General features: G+C 43.4%; 1 protein-coding gene across 4 annotated transcripts; it reads left to right on the top strand.

Moving 5' to 3' along the window:
- The first annotated feature begins 8,246 nt into the window (after nucleotides 1-8,246).
- LOC147452743 (vesicle-associated protein 4-1-like) lies at nucleotides 8,247-21,580 on the top strand. 4 transcript variants are annotated; one of them, XM_086518338.1, is made up of 9 exons: nucleotides 8,248-8,469; nucleotides 8,599-8,676; nucleotides 8,766-9,159; nucleotides 18,882-18,952; nucleotides 19,407-19,488; nucleotides 19,940-20,049; nucleotides 20,137-20,214; nucleotides 20,378-20,497; nucleotides 21,262-21,580. In XM_086518338.1, the coding sequence occupies exons 3-9, from the start codon at nucleotides 8,859-8,861 to the stop codon at nucleotides 21,307-21,309; spliced, it is 810 nt and encodes a 269-aa protein (XP_086374464.1). In that variant the 5' UTR covers nucleotides 8,248-8,469; nucleotides 8,599-8,676; nucleotides 8,766-8,858; the 3' UTR covers nucleotides 21,310-21,580. The 4 variants fall into 4 exon arrangements, with proteins under 4 accessions (XP_086374466.1, XP_086374464.1, XP_086374465.1 ...); XM_086518339.1 differs by having other exon boundaries at nucleotides 8,577-8,676; XM_086518340.1 differs by having other exon boundaries at nucleotides 8,247-8,469; nucleotides 8,599-9,159; nucleotides 19,943-20,049.
- Nucleotides 21,581-22,008: the final 428 nt, after the last annotated feature.

Raw genomic sequence — 22,008 nt, 5'->3', positions numbered from 1 at the left:
TTCATACACCAAGCAAAACACTTAATCAAACACAACTTGAATTATCCCCGTTCTCAGACCCAAGACCTCACACACCTTCGAAGATGGTGAGAGCTAGCAGGGTATGAGAGTAGATTGAGAGGAAAAAGAAGTATCTTACGAGAAAGAAGTACATCTCCTCACATAATCACTCATATTAGCATAGCTTAGCTTAGTAATTAGCTTGGTAGAGAAGATGAGCATGCATTGAAGCTTGGCTCTTGGTTGGATTTGCATCCACATGCCAAGAGAGTGTTGATGTAGGCTTCTATCTCACAAGCTTGGAGTAGGTGATGAGCTCTCCATTAAAGCTTGGGAGGAGATAGAGTGTTTTCCCTTCACACATGGTCAAGTGTGAGAGTGAATGCCCAGCAAAAATCAGCCCCCCCTCTCTCTTGGGCGAGCCCTAGCTGCTAAGTTAGGCTGGCTTTTTCCTCATTGGACCTCCCCAGGTCAAGCCAATAGGAATTAAGCAGCATAAGTGATAGCCTTCTGACATGTGTCCCCCTTTCCCCTTTTGTGAGAGCTTTAGATAATTAAATAATTAAACTAAACTCTCATTGGACCCCTTTGCCTCCTGGCCAATAGGAATCAGGCAAGCCATGGGGCTTCTGAATGCTCATTGGACCCCTTGGGAGACTGCCCAATAGTCTTCTAGGACACTTAATTCTTATTGGTTTCTTTTATTAAATGTTTTTAAATTAATTAAACTAGATTTACTCTAGCTTAATTCTCATTGGTCCACTTCAAGGGTCTTCCAATAGGAATTGGGCACACCTTGTGGGCATCTAGCCTAGGGAGCTGACATGTGTCCCTCATTCCCTTTGTGTAAAGGGAGCCTGTGTGTGTGTGTGTGGTTTTCTCTCTCATCCCCTAGCTTTGGGGCTCGCCCCCTCCCATGTAGGGATGCAGAAAGACTTTTTGGGCACACACACTAAGCATCCAATTTTCCCTAAGGTTGACCTTTGGACACAACCTTTGAATTTTGGAACCTTAGCATTTTGGAAGTCTTAATGGGCTGAACCTTAGGGTCTTTTTAGCCCGTTGTTTCACATGGCTCTTTTGCAGATGGCCCCCCCTTTGGATCCCTATTTTCCCTCCTTTGGATCCCTACTGTGGCCGGTCTGCTAACTTAACCAATATTCTAGCTTTTTCTCCCTTGGCACTTCCCCACATTAAATGATCAGTTTAATATGAGAAAATCATTTAGGAGAATTAGATATTGATTATTATGACATTACCTCTGATAGCCATCTTGTAAAGTAAATGGTTCTTCTTTCTTCCCTAAGGCAAGGGCTGAAATCACATCTCTAAAATCGGGATCAATAGCATACTCATCTATCATTAAAGATAGATCATTGTGAGTTGCTATGGAAACCGCATTCACTCTCGGTCGTCTTGAGAGTGCATCGGCTACTTGATTATGCTTGCCAGCAATGTGAGCAATATGAAAATGAAATTGGGAAAGGAAATTTGCCCACCTCATTTGTTTGTCGGAGAGCTTGGTCTGCGTCATGAAGTACTTAAGACTTTGGTGATCCGTTCGCAGAATAAAAGGAGTCCCCAATAAATAGTGCTTCCATGAGTCTAAGGCATGTAGAACTGCAAGGAGTTCTTTTTCGTATATGCCTAGAGCTTGCTCAACAGGGTCGAGCCTTCGACTCTCATAGCCTATGGCGTGCCCTTCTTGGAGCAAAACAGCCCCAAGGCAATCACCACAAGCATCACATTGGACCTCAAATGGTTTTGAGAGATCCGGTAGTGTAAGCACAGGTTGAGAGATAAGCTTTTCTTTAAGCTTTTCGAAAGCATTGTTCTCCTTAGCAGACCACGTATACCTAACATTTTTCTTTGTTAGGTCATGTAATGGTCCCGCAATTTGTGAGAACTTTTCTATGAAGCGTCTATAGTATGCACACATACCTATAAAGCTTCTTAGTTCATGAAGATTCCTTGGTTTAGGCCATCCTTTTATTACCTCTAACTTGGATGGATCCATTTGGATTCCATCTTGAGAGATAATGTGACCTAAATATTGAATCTCTTGCAAGAAAAATTCACTTTTCTTTCGATTAACATAAAGTTTATTCTCTCTTAAAACTTGAAATATTACCTGGAGGTGTTGCTTGTGTTCCTCTAATGAATTAGAGTAGATGATAATATCATCGAAGAACACTCCATTGAAGGTTCGATGAGGTCTGAACAGCTTCTCCATCAAGCGGTTAAATGTGGCTGGTGCATTAGTCAAGCCAAAAGGCATGACAATGTATTCGTAAAGACCAAATGTAGTACGAAATGCGGTCTTTACAATATCTTGATCAACTATCCTTATTTGATGATAGCCACTTTTTAGGTCAATCCTACTGAAGTAGGTCGATCCTTGTAGCTTATCAAATAGGTCTTCTACCCGTGGAACGGGAAACCTATTCTTGATAGTGATCCTATTTAGTGCTCTATAGTCGACACACATACGATATGTGCCGTCTTTCTTTTGCACTAATAGCACAGGTGAGCAAAATGGAGATGAGCTAGGCCTAACCATGCCCTTCTCAATTAACTCATGCACTTGCCGCATAATCTCCTCTTTGTTGAGCTTGAGAAACTCTATAAGGAGGTTTGTTAGGCGGTGAACTTCCTGGAAGAAGTTCAATTGCATGGTCGTCATTACCTCGTTTAGGAGGTAGCTCACAAGGGATGTCGTCAATAAAGACATCTTGAAACCCCTTGAGAAAATTGGATAACTCTAATTCCTTTTGGTTGCTTTTATTTTCTTTTGCTAAAGCATTAGGTTCATTTTGAGAATCTTTAACAAAAATCATGTACACGGAAATAGAGCTCTTTATTGACTTGTTGAAAGCTGGTGTATGTACAATGGGGATGGTGTTACCCATCTCCCTAGCATCTATATACATGTCCTTTTCCCTGAACTTAAAGGAGATTCTCCTTTCAGGAAATTTAACATGGGCAGCCAAACGGTCAAACCATGGTGCCCCTAGGATTACATCCTCATGCTTGAGAGGAGAGATAAAGAAATCCTCTTTGTCCACATAGCCTTGGACATGAAGCCTCAATTTCCCGATTAAGGGAGTGACTGAAGCTTCTTGCCCCTTGAAGGCACTGTCTGCGGGTATGATATCTCCCATCTCGTAGGATTGTATGCCTAGCTTGGTGGCTAACTCCATAGATATGAAATTGTGAGTAGAACCAGGGTCAAAGAGAATAAAAGCATCATGTTCTCTTACCTTTCCCCAAGCATGGCATAGAGGAGATCCTTTGTGGTGAGTTTGGTGAATCTCCTCCTCTTGGATTTCAACCAAAGAAGCTCTAGGAGGATCTTGGCGGTTGTTCTTTTGGGGACAAGCGCGGTACGCATGCCCTTGTTCGCCGCACTTGAAACACCGGTTATCTTTACGATAACGCTCAAGCTCTTCAGGAGAGAGTTTATTCTTTCCTTTGTAAACTCCCTTCTCTTTAGCTTTGTTGGAATTGCCCTTAGGAGACTTTTGGACATTGTCCTTCCCCTTAGGCTCATTGGTACCTTTGTTTTCCGGGGGCTTATTATTTCTTTTACCCCCCGTTTGGAAATTGATTCGCGAGGCCACCATAGTATGGTGTATTACCGCCGATATGGTACGTGGCCTTTGGGAGTTAACATACTCCGCCATTTCTTCGGTTAAGCCCGCACAAAATTGTTGCTTTTGCTCTCCAAAATCCAACTTTTTGAAGACAGTGGCTTTGAGTTGTAGGTCCCAAAACTTGTCTACATATTTGTGGATGGATTCATTGGGAGAGAGCTTTAAGCTTCGCCATTCGGTGAGTACTTTGTCTTTGGCATCGGTGGCCAAAAACTGCTTCATAATGGAAGCTCTTAAAGCCTTCCATGTTCGTGGAGCTTCACCGTTGGCTCGTAGGCTAGACCACCATTGTCTGGCGGACTTTTGAAAGTGCATAGCTACATGGCGTAGCTTAGAGGACTCCGTGAAGCCCTCATCTCCAAACGCCGCATCGAATTGCTGGATAAAGGCCAAAACTTTGTCTGTAGCACCGAAGGTGCCATCATAGGTAAGGAAAGAGATGCTCTTCCCTCCCTCTTTGAATTTCTTCAGCTTGGATGACCTCTTCCATGCGGCATAGGATTTCCTATGGCCTCTTCTTTTTGATGGTTCAAAAGTTGCACCATCACTTTCTTCAGAAGATGAAGAATTTGAAGAAGGTGGAGAAGAGGGTGACCTCTTTCTCGCCTTTTTCTTGTCTTGATCTTTGTCGTCTTCACCATAGCTTTCATAAGAGGAAGAGGATAAAGAAGATGGAGAAGAGGGTGTCCTCTTTCTCGCCTTTTTCTTCTCTTGCTTTTTATCATCCCTCTTTGAATTATGGCGTGGAGAAGAGTGTGATGGTCTTCTCCGCTTTGGTGGTGATGGAGAGCGTTTAGCCCGCCGTCTTCGTGGAGCCATCTCCGCCGAGGTGGCGGGAGACTCGCTTCTTTCTCGTTCCTTCGGTGGAGGCTCTTGAGTTCTCCTTTGGGAAGGAGATGCATCATCAAGAAGTAAGTTCTTGAGCCCTTCATATGGATTCTCTTCTTCTTCCCGAATCGGAGAGAGACCTCTTTTGGTAGTCTCACAAGGAGGCTTCCTAGGTGTTCTCTCGTCATGGTGATGAGCTTGGAGAATCCCGTGAGCACGGAGCTGTCGTTGCACTTCACTTTGGAGAGATGGATTGCCCATGGCTTGTTGAAGCCTAGAAACAAGATAATTAACAAGCATTGAAGCATCATTAGTAGCTTGCTCATGAGCAAAATCAAAGTTATCAACATTAATTTCACTCTCTTTAATATTGTCAGCCATTCTAACAATTTTTAGGTGTAAACTTTTTAGGTGTACTTTGGCACTTCAAGCCCTAGTTGCTACTCCTCTTTACCCCTTTAGAAAAAGCACTCAAGCTACTGTACCCGCGGCTCGAATACCATTAATTGCAAGGAATAGAAGAGAGGGTCTTTCGACACCAAAACAGCACCGGCTCCTGTCAAGCTTCTAATAGCTCAATAGTGGTTAAGCCGTAGGCAAGCCCCGTAGGACTCCACTATTAAGACCATAGCTCTCGACGGTGATGCCCCGTTAACTGCACAAAGGCAGGCGCACTGCAAGGCTGAAAAATCCCTATTCTACTTACTCACAGGCAATTAATAATACCAACCATTTGTAGCTAGCTTGAGGACCTCCCTTCTTGAGCAAGAAAAGAGAAACCTTGAGCTCTGATACCAATGTAACATTTAATGGCCTAAAATCTTATTTGTAGCGGAAATTAGCATGAACATAGTGGGCATTTCATTGGAATAGATTCCTAATGAGAATTACAAGAGTGCTTGGGTGGAGAGAGCAACAAAAAGCATAACACCTAGTTAGATAGCATCGACAATACTTTCAAAAGAGAGAGCAATTAAACTATTGACAACAATTGAGGACCGGATTTGCATGGAGCCGGTCCCCCCTCCAAAAGGCTTTGTATTATGGTTTCTCCCATCAAGAGAGACATTGTACAATACAATTCTTTGTGTTCCTTCAAGACTAGCTAGTGCAATGAAGATGGAAGCTTCATACACCAAGCAAAACACTTAATCAAACACAACTTGAATTATCCCCGTTCTCAGACCCAAGACCTCACACACCTTCGAAGATGGTGAGAGCTAGCAGGGTATGAGAGTAGATTGAGAGGAAAAAGAAGTATCTTACGAGAAAGAAGTACATCTCCTCACATAATCACTCATATTAGCATAGCTTAGCTTAGTAATTAGCTTGGTAGAGAAGATGAGCATGCATTGAAGCTTGGCTCTTGGTTGGATTTGCATCCACATGCCAAGAGAGTGTTGATGTAGGCTTCTATCTCACAAGCTTGGAGTAGGTGATGAGCTCTCCATTAAAGCTTGGGAGGAGATAGAGTGTTTTCCCTTCACACATGGTCAAGTGTGAGAGTGAATGCCCAGCAAAAATCAGCCCCCCCTCTCTCTTGGGCGAGCCCTAGCTGCTAAGTTAGGCTGGCTTTTTCCTCATTGGACCTCCCCAGGTCAAGCCAATAGGAATTAAGCAGCATAAGTGATAGCCTTCTGACATGTGTCCCCCTTTCCCCTTTTGTGAGAGCTTTAGATAATTAAATAATTAAACTAAACTCTCATTGGACCCCTTTGCCTCCTGGCCAATAGGAATCAGGCAAGCCATGGGGCTTCTGAATGCTCATTGGACCCCTTGGGAGACTGCCCAATAGTCTTCTAGGACACTTAATTCTTATTGGTTTCTTTTATTAAATGTTTTTAAATTAATTAAACTAGATTTACTCTAGCTTAATTCTCATTGGTCCACTTCAAGGGTCTTCCAATAGGAATTGGGCACACCTTGTGGGCATCTAGCCTAGGGAGCTGACATGTGTCCCTCATTCCCTTTGTGTAAAGGGAGCCTGTGTGTGTGTGTGTGGTTTTCTCTCTCATCCCCTAGATTTGGGGCTCGCCCCCTCCCATGTAGGGATGCAGAAAGACTTTTTGGGCACACACACTAAGCATCCAATTTTCCCTAAGGTTGACCTTTGGACACAACCTTTGAATTTTGGAACCTTAGCATTTTGGAAGTCTTAATGGGCTGAACCTTAGGGTCTTTTTAGCCCGTTGTTTCACATGGCTCTTTTGCAGATGGCCCCCCCTTTGGATCCCTATTTTCCCTCCTTTGGATCCCTACTGTGGCCGGTCTGCTAACTTAACCAATATTCTAGCTTTTTCTCCCTTGGCACTTCCCCACATTAAATGATCAGTTTAATATGAGAAAATCATTTAGGAGAATTAGATATTGATTATTATGACAATATACACACTTTTATTTAGTAGACTAAAGGTGTGGCCATGACTGCAAGAAGCAACTCAGGGAGAAGGCGGAAATTTTACCAAGTAGTGGGTGTTGTGGAGATGCCCCATTGATGGTAATGGTAACTAGCAAAAACAGTTTGCAGAGATTCGTTATGCAAGTGGTGGTGCATTCATCCAATGTGACATGTGTAAGATTTCAACATAAATTTGGTTACGCGTTTGACCATGCATAATCTGCCAGTTCATTGTAATTCATGAGAAAACAATATCTTAATCCAAACTTACAATAGGCCAATTCTTGATGTTTATCTTATGTGATAGAGGCTAGTCTACTTGAGGCCTTAGGGAATGGTCACATGGACCCATTTTTTGATGGATCTCTCTATTGCCTTTGTGTGTGATATGTGTGGTGGGGTGTGGGGTGCGCTTAAGTTGGAGCTCTACTCTCTATACTAAGTTTTCTGTTGATGGATCTCTACTATCTTCTTGGAGTTAGCCTCGATCATAGGAATAAGCAGATTTTCATTCCCTTCAATAGATCTCTTGGCAATTCCGGTTGCTTCTTCCCTCACGTAATCTTTGAGAGCGATTGTTACCTGAGAACTCTTCTTTGTGCCTCCTCAACTCCATGGCTTCAGATGGTACTAGTTGGTGGGCTTTCATCCCCAACCTTAAGTAGCTGCCTTGGTAAGCAGCAAGTTCCTTACTCAATGATACTACTTCAATTGGCTTTTTGGTTATTCTGGGCTTTTGGAGTGCAGTTGTAGAGGATACTTTTGGTGGGGAGTGCCTATCTTTTAGAGGTAATTGTCATCCTCTCCCTTTTTTAGTTGGCCAAGGCACTTTTTATTCTCTTTAGAAGAGGTTTTTTCCCTAGTCTTTTTTTGCTTCGTTACTTTTTCAGTTTTTTCCCATGTGGCTTTGGGCATGCCTTGTATTTCAATCATGTACTTGCCCTCAAAATGAACACCATTTGGGCATGCTGAGGAGTTTTTTCAAGTGATAGAACTCAACCGCCCGAGAAGAGGAAGAAGAAGAGAATTTCAACTTCGTAGGCAGCTATCCCAAGAGACCTCAAAGATCTATCCGACGAGAGTTGGTTGAGAGAGAGAGAGAGAGAGAGAGAGAGAGAGAGAGAGAGAGAGAGAGAGAGAGAGAGAGAGAGATTCCTGGTTCTAATTGGACTTTGCGATCATCGGGTATTTTTGACATCCAATGATCAAGGAGGTGAACTGGTTGATCCTCTGCCAATATTGTGCCTTGATTTGTGAGGCCTAAAACCTCACTTGAGACCCACCCACCCACCCACCCCCCCCCCCCGGGGCAAAAAAATTCAACATTGTCTTTGCAAATGGCACAGCTCAAAAGCCACTTTAATCGAGCACATTCCTCAGTCGTCCGACTACTTACCTCACGCTCGCGAACATGCAAAACTTCTCGCGTCACCCTCCTCAAAACCTCTCCCTCTCCCTCTCTCTCTCTCTCTCTCTCAGGAGTCAGAGTGTTGCGAGCTTTACTTCGCTGTTGTCTCGATTTAAGCATTGCAATTTATTCCGCAGGTGCTGTGAAGAAGTCAAGAGTGCCAACGGAGCGAAACGAGCTGGGTGAGTGTGTGTGTGTGTGTGTGTGTGTGTGTGAGAGAGAGAGAGAGAGAGAGAGAGAGAGAGAGATGCGGCAATTGAGTGTCCAGCTGGTCTTAATTGGAACTTAGTGTGTGTGAGAGTTTTCGACAGGATAACGGTCATCAATGCTGAGAGTTCAATAAGTGGTGAAGCGCGTTTGCTCGTACATCGCCCCTAATGGATGCACTGGTTAGCCTCGATGGGCCATCACTTCTGTGAGATTTCCATGCTCAGCAGGATCTGCATTTTCCAGAACTAAGCTTGGAGAAGCCCTGCAGGTTTCGATAGGACTTGAGAGCTTGATAGATCATATCGAGTGTGTGCTCTTTGACTTTATTGATTGCCAGCAGGCTTAAGCCAAGAATTATAAAATGACTGTAATGGAGAGCAAGTTGATTGAGCATGGTGGCGGAAAAGGGTGGAATATTTGTAGGAGATTGTGGGGAGAGCAGGTAAATGCACATATTAACAGTAATCTGCATATGGGTGCTTCATCCTCAGAAGAAAGCCCTCGGGATCAGTATGATTATATGCACCCGAATCACTATCATCAACATCATGCTCATCACCTGCATGATACAAGAGATAGCCTCTTCTCCAGAGCGTTCACAAATTCTTTTCTACACCGACGACGACTAAGCTTTGAGCCTGACAAGAAGCTCTTCTTTCCATGTAAGTAATCTGGCCTCATATTTATTTCCACAAGTATGTTTTTGCATGCAATGTAAATCATTAGACCATGTGGAAGGCCAAAAATCACTACAGGATTGCTTTGAAGAGAAAGCTGAAGCTAGACTCCTGATAGGAGAAGAAGATCCTCACAAACAAGTCAAAGAGTTCTTGTGGATTCACCTTACCAATGTCCATATCCTGTTATATAAGATGTTTATGACTTATAATTGAGTCATAAATTGTATGCTACAAAAACCATCACTAGCAGCACTGCTGCCTACAGTATGCAAGGAGATCTGCCATATGTGCATACTTAGCAAGAGTGCCAACAGACCTTAGTCATGGTTTAGTCATAATTTAAGCTCAACCTTGAGCTTGAAGGTTGGATGCCATTATTGTTGTTGAACTCTTAGTTGGGATGAACATTAATGTTGGGACTGGGTTCTTTGCATTCAAATGTATCACACAGTCTTTCAATTTATTTTGGTGTATGAGATTTTTGTCAACATGTGATTATGGATGTGAACCGATAAGCTTTAAAAGATGCACTCATTAGCTGTGTCAAAGCGCTCTCTCTCTCTCTCTCTCTCTCTCTCTCTCTCTCTCCCCCCCCCCCCCCCCCCAACCCACAAATTTCCAGTGGGAAGAGGCATGCTGCATCCACCAACCTAGAGTAGGCCAGGGGAGCATGGAATTGGAAGAAGGATGATTGGCAAGCTGGACACTCTAGTGTAAGCATAGGTGAGTGACGGATCATATTGAGGCATCTCATCATCTTACGATTAAACGTACAGGCGCACCCATCAGACCAAACGGCATAACAATGAACTCGTGATGCCCTCGCTCAGTAGTCTTGTACATGTCTCGCTTTGCGATTCTTACTTGGTGGTAGCCACTCTTCAAGTCGATCTTCGAAAACACTATAAGCCCCATTGAGACGCTCCAAAATGTACTCGATGCGAGGCGGAGGGAACTTGTTCTTGACTGTCATCTTTCTGAGGGTCCTGTAATCCACACATAACCATCTTTCTTTCGAACAAACAAAATTGGAGCAAAAAAAGGACTCACACTGGGGTGTATTAAAACCCCCATCCAACAACTCAACTAGTTGGTGCTCTAGCTCCTCTTCATTAGCCTTGTTTAAATGATATGAAAATTTACTTATAGGTTGTGCTCTGACCACTAGGTCGATGACATGATCCTGAGGTCGCTGAGGAGAGAGTGTAGGAGGAAGATCATTTTGGAGAAACAAGGACCCAAACTTGGCAAACAACTCACCATATCTTTTAAGAATACCCAACGTGGGGTTGACACAGAAGACCGCCACTGGGGCTCCTTGACGTAGCTCTCTTTTTGCCTGGACATGAGAGAGAGAGAGAGAGAGAGAGAGAGAGAGAGAGAGAGAGAGAGAGAGAGAGAGAGAGAGAGAGAGAGAGAGAGAGAGAGAGAGAGAGAGAGAGAGAGAGAGAGAGAGAAATGAAACGAAATGTTATATTAACGTCTTCAAAAGGCTAGAATGACCTATGAGACCAAACTGATACAAAAGTGGTGAATCTGTTACAATGTCTGGGTACCTTAGTACTAAAGTACTAAGTGTGAAAGTAAATGTGAAAAAACTAAATACAAAGTATTAAAGAAACTTCTTAGGAGCATTCTGGGTGTCTGGCTAGAATGCTTCGAATCTTTTGTTGTAGTCTCCTCCAGTGAAGTGTGCTTCTGCATCTTGGTCGTGGTCGTCTCGATTTCCTAAGCTCAATCGCTCTGTCAATTAGGGTGCCTTCGGTATGAATGTGGGTACTCCTTTGTGTTGGCTGCTGGCCTCTTGCTTCCCCTTCCACTCCTGCTTCTCTTGATCCGAAGAAGTCTGTGATCTGCCTCTGAGGCCGTAGTGCTCTTTGTCTTCTCATTAGATTATCCCTGTGCCGATGTAGTTCCAGTAGGTACAAGCCTAAGCATCTTTGATCTTGGTATTGCATGATTCTATCTAGAGGTCCAAAACCTTCTTTAAAGAGGCAATGAAAACGCCCACGTATCTCATAGTATACTGTGCAGTGGCATATATAGTGTAATTCTGTCTCCGGCTCCATTCCGCATAACTTGCAAATTCTGCTCTCAGCTGGGATTCCCCTAAATCTGCCAAATTCAATTTCCAACTGGTGTGAGGATGTACGAATCTGACCAATAGCACATCTCAAACCATGAGACAGGTGGGTATCCATGTAACTCGGGCGAATCACAAATCCATCTTCAGATAGTTGTAGGAAGTTTTCTTTGTAGTCGGCCATCTTCGTGCCCAATTCTTGTGTAGGGTCTACCCATGTCCTCTTAGTATCCAACTGTATAAGATCCTGTCGGATGATTTTATTAATCTCCGTTCGTGTAATTGCCAATGATGGAGCCTCAAGAGAGTATTGGAAGGGGGGTAATCTTTCCATATTGAACCCGTGTCTCTAAAACCACGAGGACAGTTGCGCATACCAGCATGATGTATCCCCTTTCATTGCCAATTGGCGAGAGGATTCGAGCGCCAGTCTAGTATATCGGCCATTATTTGTATCCCACAAACCATGTATAAAGGACACTGATCTGGTAAGAGCTTCAATTTCTATCGGAGGGGCCGCTAGTTCCGCTCGGGTAATCGCGTGTGGTACGGAGGCCTTGGCTCTAATCATTCAGGAAATCATAGATACCAAAGGTCTCTCCATTGACTTCCAATTATCTTGATCCACAGATGGTCCCCAAATCTGGACCCCATAAAGCATAGCCGAAGCCACCATAGTATCAAAGAGCCAAAGTTTTGTTCGTGGTTCCTGAAACTGCACTTGTGAACACATCCTCTCCAACCCTCCCAGGGCTGCAGAGGCTCTGGATAATCTAGCATCCGCTGCTTTCTTAAGAGTAAACTTCAGTCCTGCAAATACCACCCCAAGGTATGTGTATGCATCTGTGTACTCTACTGTATCCTGGCCATATGCAAATGTAGGTGCCGATCTCCTAACCCACTGCGGTGTGGTGTTAAACACCATAACTTTGGTTTTACCCAAGTTTACCGACAGTCCACTGTCCTCCGCGAATTTATGTAATGCATCTAGCTGCCTCTGCATTCCATCTGGTGATTCTGCTATCAATACAATATCATCTGCATACAACAACAAAGGGATCCATGACCCTGCAAGTTGAGCACCTTTGTCACCTTCTCTATCAATGTAATGTGATACCTCATCTATGTACATACCAAATAAAGTAGGGGACAGTGGGCATCCCTGCTTTACTCCAACGGTGGAGTGAACAATGTCGGAATCCCCTTCTGGAGTACGTACATAACCAGTAACTGACCCGTATAAGGCCATGATCCCCCAAATAATCTCTTTGGGGACCCCTAACTCTTGCATCTTGCGCATCAATCTGGCCCTTGGTACTGTATCAAAAGCTTTCCGAAAATCCACAAAGCAGCAATACATCCTTCTCCCGTTTGCTCTTCCTTCCTCAATAATGGCTCTGAGCGTAAGAATATGATCTAAAGTGGAATAACCCCTTCTGAATCCAGCTTGTCCTGTTGCCCTTATGCCCTCATTCTCTGCCCATCTACTCAATTTTTGTTCAAGAATGGATGCGTACAGGCGGGTCACAGTGTGACCTACCATAATGGTACGGTAGTTCCCGGGTATCATAGGATCCCCTGACTTGAAAATAGGTACGATAGTAGATAATTTCCAAGATTCAGGTAATCCTTCACACATGACCGGATTAAACAGACGAGCAAGGACTTCTAAAAGTAGATCCCTGGCATGGATCAGATGTTCTGCTACTAAACCATCATGATCATATGCTCTTCTTGTCTTCATCTTATCAATGGCTTTTTCCACCATTTCCGTAGTAAAGAAAGTACTAGTAGCAGGGCATGGCTCTAGCGGATCTGGTAATGGAGGCTGTCCAGATACCATATATAATGATGTTACATATTGACCCCAGACCTCAGGAGAAGTAATCGTCGGAGGCGGTGAGTGCTCGTTAAATAAGCGCCAGGCCTCATGTGAGTCCTGACTCAAGAAGAGCTGATATAAATCCTTCTCCAGTTTGGCTAAAAATGCCCTTTTCTTGCGACGTACTATACGCCGAAGAGCAATCCGAGACTGCTTATATGTGATGATCCCAAGTGTAAGCTCTTTCTGGACTTGGGTTCTCGTCTCTCTGCATTCCTCGTCATACCAACTGTTTTGAGGCATGTTCCCAGATCCTCTCTTCTGATCAGGTTGAGTATGTGGGTATGCCTCTTGTGCTGCTCCATGTAGTATCTCTGTTAATTGAGAAGTAATCTCCTCTACAGTATATACTGGCTCGGCTGTCCACATCCTATTATAGATCTTTTCCACATAGACTGAATCAGTTTCTGGCGTGAAAGTATATCTTGTGTGTGTCTTCTTCCTTTGTACTTGAGGGGCATTGTATTGGAAGGAGATTGATAAGGTCAATAGAGCATGATCCACTGCAATCCCAACCGGTCTGGGTCCCACCTTAAATTCCTTGATACTAGAAATAAAGCTTGGTGAAGTCATGACATAATCCACTGTACTGGCCCCATGCCTGTGCGGGAAGCATGTGAATCCCCCAGATAACGGGAAATTCTCTAGAACATTAAGTATGGCCAAACCATGTATAGTTGCCATCTCCATGAGATGTCTCCCATATTCAGTGTGTTCTTTATCCTGTGAGTTTCTAGTAAGCCCCCTCTGTGATAAATCCACTTCTGTGAGCATTTCCTCAGAAGTATCATAGAATACTGCTTGAGTGCTGGCCGTTCTAGCATTAAAGTCTCCTAAGAGAATGATGTCTCCATCTCTAGAGAACTCCCATATATCATTACTCAATATGGAGAAAGGGGATTGTCCTTTAGGTGAGGAGTAGACTGAGGTACTCGGAGGGAAGTAGCATATAGCGATATATAGAAATCTACCTATCTCGGCTCTCATTCTCACCCACATATACCTTGCTTGCTCATCTTTCCTGATAATTTGTAGTAGTGGTTTCCTTAAATAAGATTGCTACTCCTCCTGAACCCCGGCTACCCTGTAGAGATCTCTTGTCTAGTCGACTAGCTGTTTCCCATAAATAACCCTTCACATGTGGCATACGCTGTCCCGGTATCTGGTGTGTCTCTGAGTAGAAAACTATGTCTCTGTCCCTAAAGCTGTCTTCAAAGGCACCTACATCTAGTCTATATGATCCATTACAATTCCACGCCGCTATCCGGAGCGTCGCCCCATAGGTCTCGCACCGTCATGCTGAGCGCTTTTCTAGAACCACTACTTTCCCTCCTCTATAAAAGGCGATTTTCCCCTTTTCTCTTGCTGCCCTGATCTCTGGCATCAACTCTTGCATGTGTGTCACTTGTGCCAATGTAAGGTCATCTCCCAGGAAAATACCGGTTTTCTTAAGAGTTGGCCTCTTTTTTAGAAATTCTTTCCTTATTTCTATATTCGGGAACCGGAGAATAAGTGCCCTATCCTTTACGTTTCCCTTCTCATCGATTCCTTTCTTGCCCACTCTCCATGCACTTGTGTGAGTAGGCTCTGTGATGCCCATGCGTTGTAGCAGTTCCTTCACTTCTTCATCTACATTCTCTTTGTCTTTGACTCCTGTGACCCGCACATGCAGAGCCCGAGTCTTCCTTTTCTGCTCTTCCTCAATGGTCATATTAATAATGGTAGAAGTAGGTGTGGTCTCGAGCATTTGGGCCTTCCCTTTCTTCGCATCCTCAATCCATTTCTCTGCTTCCTCAACCTTTTCTTGTGTCTTCACAAGACGTTCCGCCCATGAAGATGCCGTTTTCAATTTTTGTTCATCTCCTTCCCGTAGAGTTTTCATCTGATCCTTCATGTCCTCGAGCTCCTTCAGCACCGAAGGTTGGTCGTCTCCCTTCTCCTTAGTTGCAGATTTGCAAGCCGCAAGTTCTCCTTTTAGCTCCTCGATTATTGCATCCTTTTCCCCCATGTGTTTTTCCATATTCGTTCTCCATGCTTCAAAACTTGCTACTGCCTCATCAAGTTTCTTTTGCATAACGCATTCTGCTACATTTACTTCGGCCTTGATTAGGTTTCGTAATTCCGTTTTCAAGCTCTGAATCTCCTCATTCTGTATCCCCCGGATCTCTCTCCTTAGTTCTCTCATCATGTCTCCATACATGGAGTTCCTGTAGCTCTCAGCGCTCGCGTGCATTTCCTTCCTGATGTCATCTCTCATGTAGTTTAGCTCTGATTTGAGCATCACTTGGACCTTCTCCATCATTAGTTCATCATGTATCTTGGACGTTTTCCCCACTTGTAATGATCCTGGTGATAGTACAGTATCTCTGTTTCTCCGCTTAAATGTAGCTGTTGTCTTTTTTGGGGTGGTGTAGCTATCTACACCCGGCCCTTCCCCTTCGGTAGGCGGATCCATCGAACCCGACCCGCAAATGTGGCGACCCCTGCTACAAGCTGATGGAGAATGGAGATCGTATTAAGACTTTTCAGACTGACGCGCGCGTGAAGGAGCAGCAATTGACGTGCGCGTGAAACCACTCTCGCCTCGAACGAGGTTGGGTTGCGACACATTATCTTTGATGAAAAGCGTGAGCTTATCCCAATCTATAATGGGCTTAAACGCGTAAAACCACTTAATGCCCAAGATGATATCACACCGCGAGATTAGAGACCACAAAACGACGAGTGAATTGTGTTTGTTGAATGACCAAGTCGACATCATTACATCTTGAAAGATCGAAGCATCCATGTTTCTAGAGAACCCCTGCATCAGAACGGTGGGAATAGGAGATGTGTGAAGACGTGCACGTTTCACAAGAGACTCACGAATGCCATCTTGAGAACTTCCAGAATCAAACAACACAATGACCCTTTGACTATTAACATGTCCATAGCATTTTATTAGTTCCTCATCATCAAAATTCTCCTCCTGCGTAGCTTCTTGCTCTACCTCGCTCATAGCATTCACTGGAGGGACAGGGTTAAAAGTTGAAGCAGTAGCGGGTTCATTTTTAGATTCTTTCTTAGGACAATCCTCTTTCATGTGACCTGTTGTGTGACAACGAAATTACCTACGTTCCTTTGCATACAGTGCCTATTCTTTTTACTTGATCGACCACCTATAATTTGTTGAGCAATTTTCTCATCAGATGTGAGTTTAGGTTTATCAGATTTTTCTTTATCTTTTTTTTTTAAACTCTTAGATTGAGATGTAGATGGAGAATTAGTTTGAGAAGAACAGTTTGGAGAGGAGGCAAGAAGCGAGTCTTTAGATCCTCCTCGAACTCCCAACTAAGCTCGAGAGGGGGAATGAGGAGAGACTCGGAATGGGCTACCTTGTGGGCGTCCTCCTTTGCCATCCACTCATCCTTCCAAGTGATAGCATCACCCGTGAGATGCATGAAAGCCAAGAGAACTTTGTTATATCAGACTTTCTAACAACCGCGAAATGAGATGTAAATAGATGCAACCAAGAATAGATGACAATCGCATCCATCTTACCATCATACTTACTTAATGTAATCTTCTTGGGAATTCATTCGTTGATGGTTTGTGTAGCATTGGCCGCCTTTGCAATTACCTTGGCAAGCTTGTCATAATCCAGCTCCGATGATGAGGAATCTTATCAAACTACGAGAGAGGTGATGAGATCATGCTTGACTGCCCTCTCTTGCCATCAAGCCTCAGCTTTTGGCCGCCAATCGACGTTCCTCTCGCTCCGCCGTGTCAATATGCTCTTGTTGCCGTGTCTCATCTTGCCACATCATCATCCGCATCATGGAATCCATGGGATTGGGTGGCAAGGGTGGAGGGGTAGGTGAACGATTTGGTGGAGTATGGGCAAGGTTCCTTGGAGGATCCAAAGGAGGAACTTGCTCGCCTTCTGGATTGTGAGAGGTTTGCATACCGCTACGAGTCTTGACCATGCAAGGATTTCCGCCCTTGTGCTTAAGGAAGGTCGTAGACTTATCTTTGGGGGACAGCTATCTACCCCCTCATCGGCACATCCCGCATGTAACACCCGGTATATGATTGGTTTCAATTTTCTGACACTCAAGGAGCACGATCCTATGTGCAATGGCAAGCTTGGTGTTCCAAAAGTAGGAGTGTCTAGAAACACTGCAAAACACAACCTCAAACATGAGAGAAAAAAAACTTTTTGGGGATTAGCGGATTAGTGCAATATCTTTAAAGCTCTGATATCAATGTCAGGTGTAGCGGAATTGAAATGGTTGACAAGATCTAGACTTTACAATTCCTCAAATCTTCACTTCTTTCCTTGCTTGAATATGTGCTACTTAACACGAATGATGGTTCCTTTTAGAGAGAGAGAGAGAGAGAGAGAGAGAGAGAGAGAGAGACCCAATGGGGTCCCAACCAACCCTCTCAAGAAACCCCAACACCGTTGCCGATTTGGTATTTTCTTTTGATTGTGTAAATGGAATGTACACAAGTGCAATACCTCAAATGCAAACTCTATTAAATAGAGAATGTCGTTGCTTAACTCTTCAAAATGAAGCACCTATGGGGCTGATTTGATGCACCTTTGGATCCGTCTCGATGAGGGGTATCTGATGGCCACCAAGAGGTAGATCTTTGGCTGATTTGTGCTCCCGATGTGAGAGGAATGAATGGCTAAAGGTGGGCTGCAAAAACGCAGATCTGTTGCGTTTTAGATCTGGCCGCAGAAACGCAGCGCGTTAAGCAGGTCTGTAAACGCAGCTGATGATGGACAGTGACTGGAGCACTCGATGTGGCAAGGGAATGGCCAAGAAGAGGCTCGATGGGCTACTGAAGGTCCGGATGGAGATTAGCGTTAGCGGATCCGAAACGTTTCCGCCGGTGAGGGAAAGGGCTGAAAAGTGAAAATGCTGGGGCTGCTGGGCTGATCCGGTGCAGTGTTTACAAATGCCAAGGCTACTACTGAAGACAGGAAAGGCTGGGCTGAAGTGGCCCTCCACAAATCTGATGAAAAAACTCTAAGGTAGCTGCTTCTTTTATACTGACTTTTGAGGTACCAAGTCGGGAAAATTGTGCTAGGTCGATAATTTGTGCAAATGTGCACACATGTGAGTTTTAGGCGATAACTCATTGATCTATGAACCATTGGACAAAAGAACTGGACGGACACGTCTGCCTAGCCTGCCCACCAAAGTGTAAGAACGTCTGTCAAAGTGTGTACAAACAATTTATGCAAGCGTGTTCCAAAATTGGAAAACCTTATCTAATGGACTCGTCTGGACATGTAGGTCCTGCAAGGAGGCTCACAAAATTGCTGGTAATAATTTTCTTAGGATTCTAGACACTCCTATCTAGAGATATGTATAGAATTGGCTCTAGAGGTCAAAAATGAGATCGGTGAAATCTATAACATAGTGGTTTTAGTACTGGCCATTTACTATGTCCATAAAGAAAGAGAAAATGTGGTTCTCAAGGTTTCATTTCATTGCATTTGGAAGTTCAGCGATGGGGTATTTAAAAATGTGCAAATTCTCTTGTGGCTTGCTCATCATGTATCTCTTGGCAGCCTCCTGGTTTCATCACTTGTTGTATCTGGACCAATCCACTGCTATAGTTAGTTATTGTACATCTATATTATATTATGCGTTGAGCAATGTGCATTTGAGGTGCTTTCATTGTAAGACTTTTGAGAGAGAGAGAGAGAGAGAGAGAGAGAGAGGTTTCTCAATTTTGTATCAGATGAGCCTGGAAAGCAAGCAACCAGTGCGGTCAGGATAAAGAATGTATGCCGCTCAAACATTGCATTCAAGGTATAACTTTTTGGCCTTGTGAGCACCCTAATATGATGTCTTCGATAGAGTTTCCTTTTTGTCATATGTAATTGTAGTATATATTTGATGTGCAGTGCCTCATTTTAATATAAAAGTAATAATTTTCTCCATATTCCAGATGAATTTCTTGCAAGATGCCAGTGGATGACTATTTTAATTTAAAACATTTTCTTGTTTCATTTTAGCACCTGTCTCTCTGTAACTTATTTATAAACCTTTTTCTCATGGTAATTAAAAATATGTTGTAGGTGATATTGCACTTTTTTTCTCCTCTGAATCTTCTTTCTTCCTTAGTAATTGCACTATTACCTATCTTTGAAGGCAATCATGAGTTCCTTCCTCTTTTGGTTTTTTGGAGATTATCATCACTGAGCTTTTGGGCTGGCAGTTTATATTTGTAGCAGCTAATCATTGAAGTTACTTTTTTTTGTAGTTTCTGACAACAGCTCCCAAGAGCTGTTTTATGCGGCCTCCCTGTGGAGTGTTGCTGCCAGGAGAGTCCATTGTAGCCACTGGTAACTTTCAAAGTTCACATGCTGAGTGTGTGGGATGGTCGAGTTTGTTTTGTGTGCTTGGTAGCTTCTGTATGGTGTGATCCACATGCATAAGAAAGAGGACCAGCTAGCCAGTTTTTGGCTTTCTAAAACAAGCCTTAGTTAAAAAGGGAGATATGCGTACATTGGCGTACTCAGAGGAAGTGTCTAGAGAAAGTAGCTGCACCATGTGTACTTCCCTAGAACTACCTTTGCATGTGGACCATTGAAATCTTCTAGTTTGTAGATGTGTCTCTTCATTTAAGAGCCTCATAAGACTTTTTTTTTTTTTTTGTGGTTTTACAATGCCAACGTCACCCTTCACCTTGTTAGGCTTGGCATGGCTCATGATTGTTACCTGCACGGAAAGGAGATTTTGAGAGTCCCTGGTTGATTTCTGTAAACATGGCAACAATTGACCTTCTTTTTGCAGTAGTAAAACGAATACATCGGCCTCAGCGAGCTCGCACAAAACAGACCAAAGACAAGTTCAAGATCATTAGCTTGAAGATGATTGCAGGGGTTGAGTTTACCCCGGAACTGGTATGCATCTATCCACTGCGTTTTTCTTCACTGCGATTTTCTGTCGCCTATGCTTTAGCCAATTCTGACCTTATCCATTGGTAATAGTTTGATGAGCAGAGAGATCGTGTCGTCGTGGAGCAAGTACTTCGTGTTCACTTCCTAGATCCTGATGATCCAACATCTGTAAGCTAATTACCTTGGCCACTGTTTCTGTAGTCCATGTGTAGGGCTTGTGGGGCAAGCCTAGTCTTAGTCCTAGTTGGCTTATAAACCTACCCCATATCTACCTTTCTTTTTTTTCTTTAAAGAATCAATGATGTAACAAGCTTTTGTTGTGTACATTCAGGAACTGGAGAAGCTCAAATTACGCATAGCAGAAGCAGATGCTGCAAATGAGGCGTGTAGAAAATCTGTAGAGAATGTGCCAACACGAATAATAGGACCAGGGAATGTTTTAGAGGAATGGGTAAGAGCTCTTTACTTTTCATTTTATCAGTTCAATCTAGTATCTGAAATGGAATGGATCCCGACGACCAAACAGCTATGAGGGATGGGCCGGGGGAATTCACTTAGGGTTATTGTATGGTAACATATGAGTGTAAGGGAGGGGGTTTATACAAGGGACAAATGGTGCATTTACTAAAATGGTCCCTTATCGAGGGCTAAAATGGGGAATTTCATGCACACAGGTGACAACCCTTTATATTACTAGTGAGTTTCATAGGGAGATTTTTGTGAGGGATTCACTTAGGTTTATTGTATGGTAACACATGAGTGTAAGGAAGGGGGGTTATATAAGGGAGAAATGGTGCTTTCTACAAAGAACGGTCCCTCATATAGGGGTAAAAAAGGGGCATTTCAAGCACCCCAGTGCGGTCAGGATAAAGAATGTATCCTTATTATTAATTGTGAATCCCCTAGAAGGATGTGTGGCTACATGCACACAAATGAAAATCCTTTATATTACTAGTGAGTTTCATAGGGAGATTTTTGTGGGGGATTCACTTGGGTTTATTGTATGATAACACATGAGTGTAAGGGAGGGGGGTTATATAAGGGAGAAATGGTGCATTCTACAAAGAACGGTCCCTCATATAGGGGTAAAAAAGGGGCATTTCAAGTACCCTGGTGACTACCCCTTATTATTACTAGTGAATCCCCTAGAAGGATGTGTGGCTATTGTATCGTTGAGAAAGCATATGTGACACTCTTTTTTGTTTTTGATTGCAGAATAAAATGAAGCTGGCAAGACAAATGGGTAAAGAAGATCTCAAATAAGGGTGAATATATTTAGCTGAAGGCAGGCTGCCCCCACCATTCCCTTCAAAAAGTTGTACATACATATGTGTGTTTAACCAAGGGGTGCATGTGAGCAGCTTAATAATCTTCTTGGTGTATGCTTGAAGTTAGTGCCCTATTCATGTATCAATTCTGTGTAATCAGTGCATATAGTCAACACACATCTGGCTGTTGGCAAAGCCACAAAGCTTGGTGAACACTCCATTCTTTGCTTTATATTGTGTAATAAAAAGCCAATAAGTTCTCTCTCTCTCTCTCTCTCTCTCTCTCTCTCTCTCTCTCTCTCTCTTCCGGTCTTGGGTTCAAGACTCGTTAGATAGATCTTTGAGGTCTCTTGGGTTTGTTCCTGCCATGGCAAAAATTTTCCTCTCCTTCTTTTCTTTATTCTCAACCCCAAATAATTGGCTCCCAAACAAACTTTTTGGGTCCAAATCCCAACCACACTTGGAAGTCCTTACCTATGTTTGAGGTGACAAGGTTGTAGTCAAATTTATGACTCTTATCCTTTGAGTTGACATCCAATTAGCGTGCACACCTCGATCATTGTAGTAATGGCATAAAATTCTATATAAAACATTTAGAGGGCTCCCCTAGAGGCCCTATAAGCTAAAGACCCTCTAAATTACAAGCAGTACCTTTTTTCTATTGAAAAAAGGTGTGGCCCCATAGAAAGGTATA

Source organism: Adiantum capillus-veneris, chromosome 8, assembly GCF_014529385.1.
Source record: "Adiantum capillus-veneris isolate H3 chromosome 8, ASM1452938v2, whole genome shotgun sequence".
Taxonomy (NCBI): Eukaryota; Viridiplantae; Streptophyta; class Polypodiopsida; order Polypodiales; family Pteridaceae; genus Adiantum; species Adiantum capillus-veneris.
The sequence above is the reverse complement of the archived record's forward strand: the minus strand, read 5'-3'. Positions and strand labels throughout refer to the sequence as shown.

Bases quoted from the DNA above. Each gene is read 5' to 3' on its own strand.
- LOC147452743 (XM_086518338.1), top strand. From the start codon at position 8,859: ATGACTGTAATGGAGAGCAAGTTGATTGAGCATGGTGGCGGAAAAGGG. The intron at 18,953-19,406 runs GTATAACTTTTT...TTTTTTTTGTAG, and splicing joins GCTCAAACATTGCATTCAAG to TTTCTGACAACAGCTCCCAA. The intron at 20,050-20,136 runs GTATGCATCTAT...CATTGGTAATAG, and splicing joins TTGAGTTTACCCCGGAACTG to TTTGATGAGCAGAGAGATCG.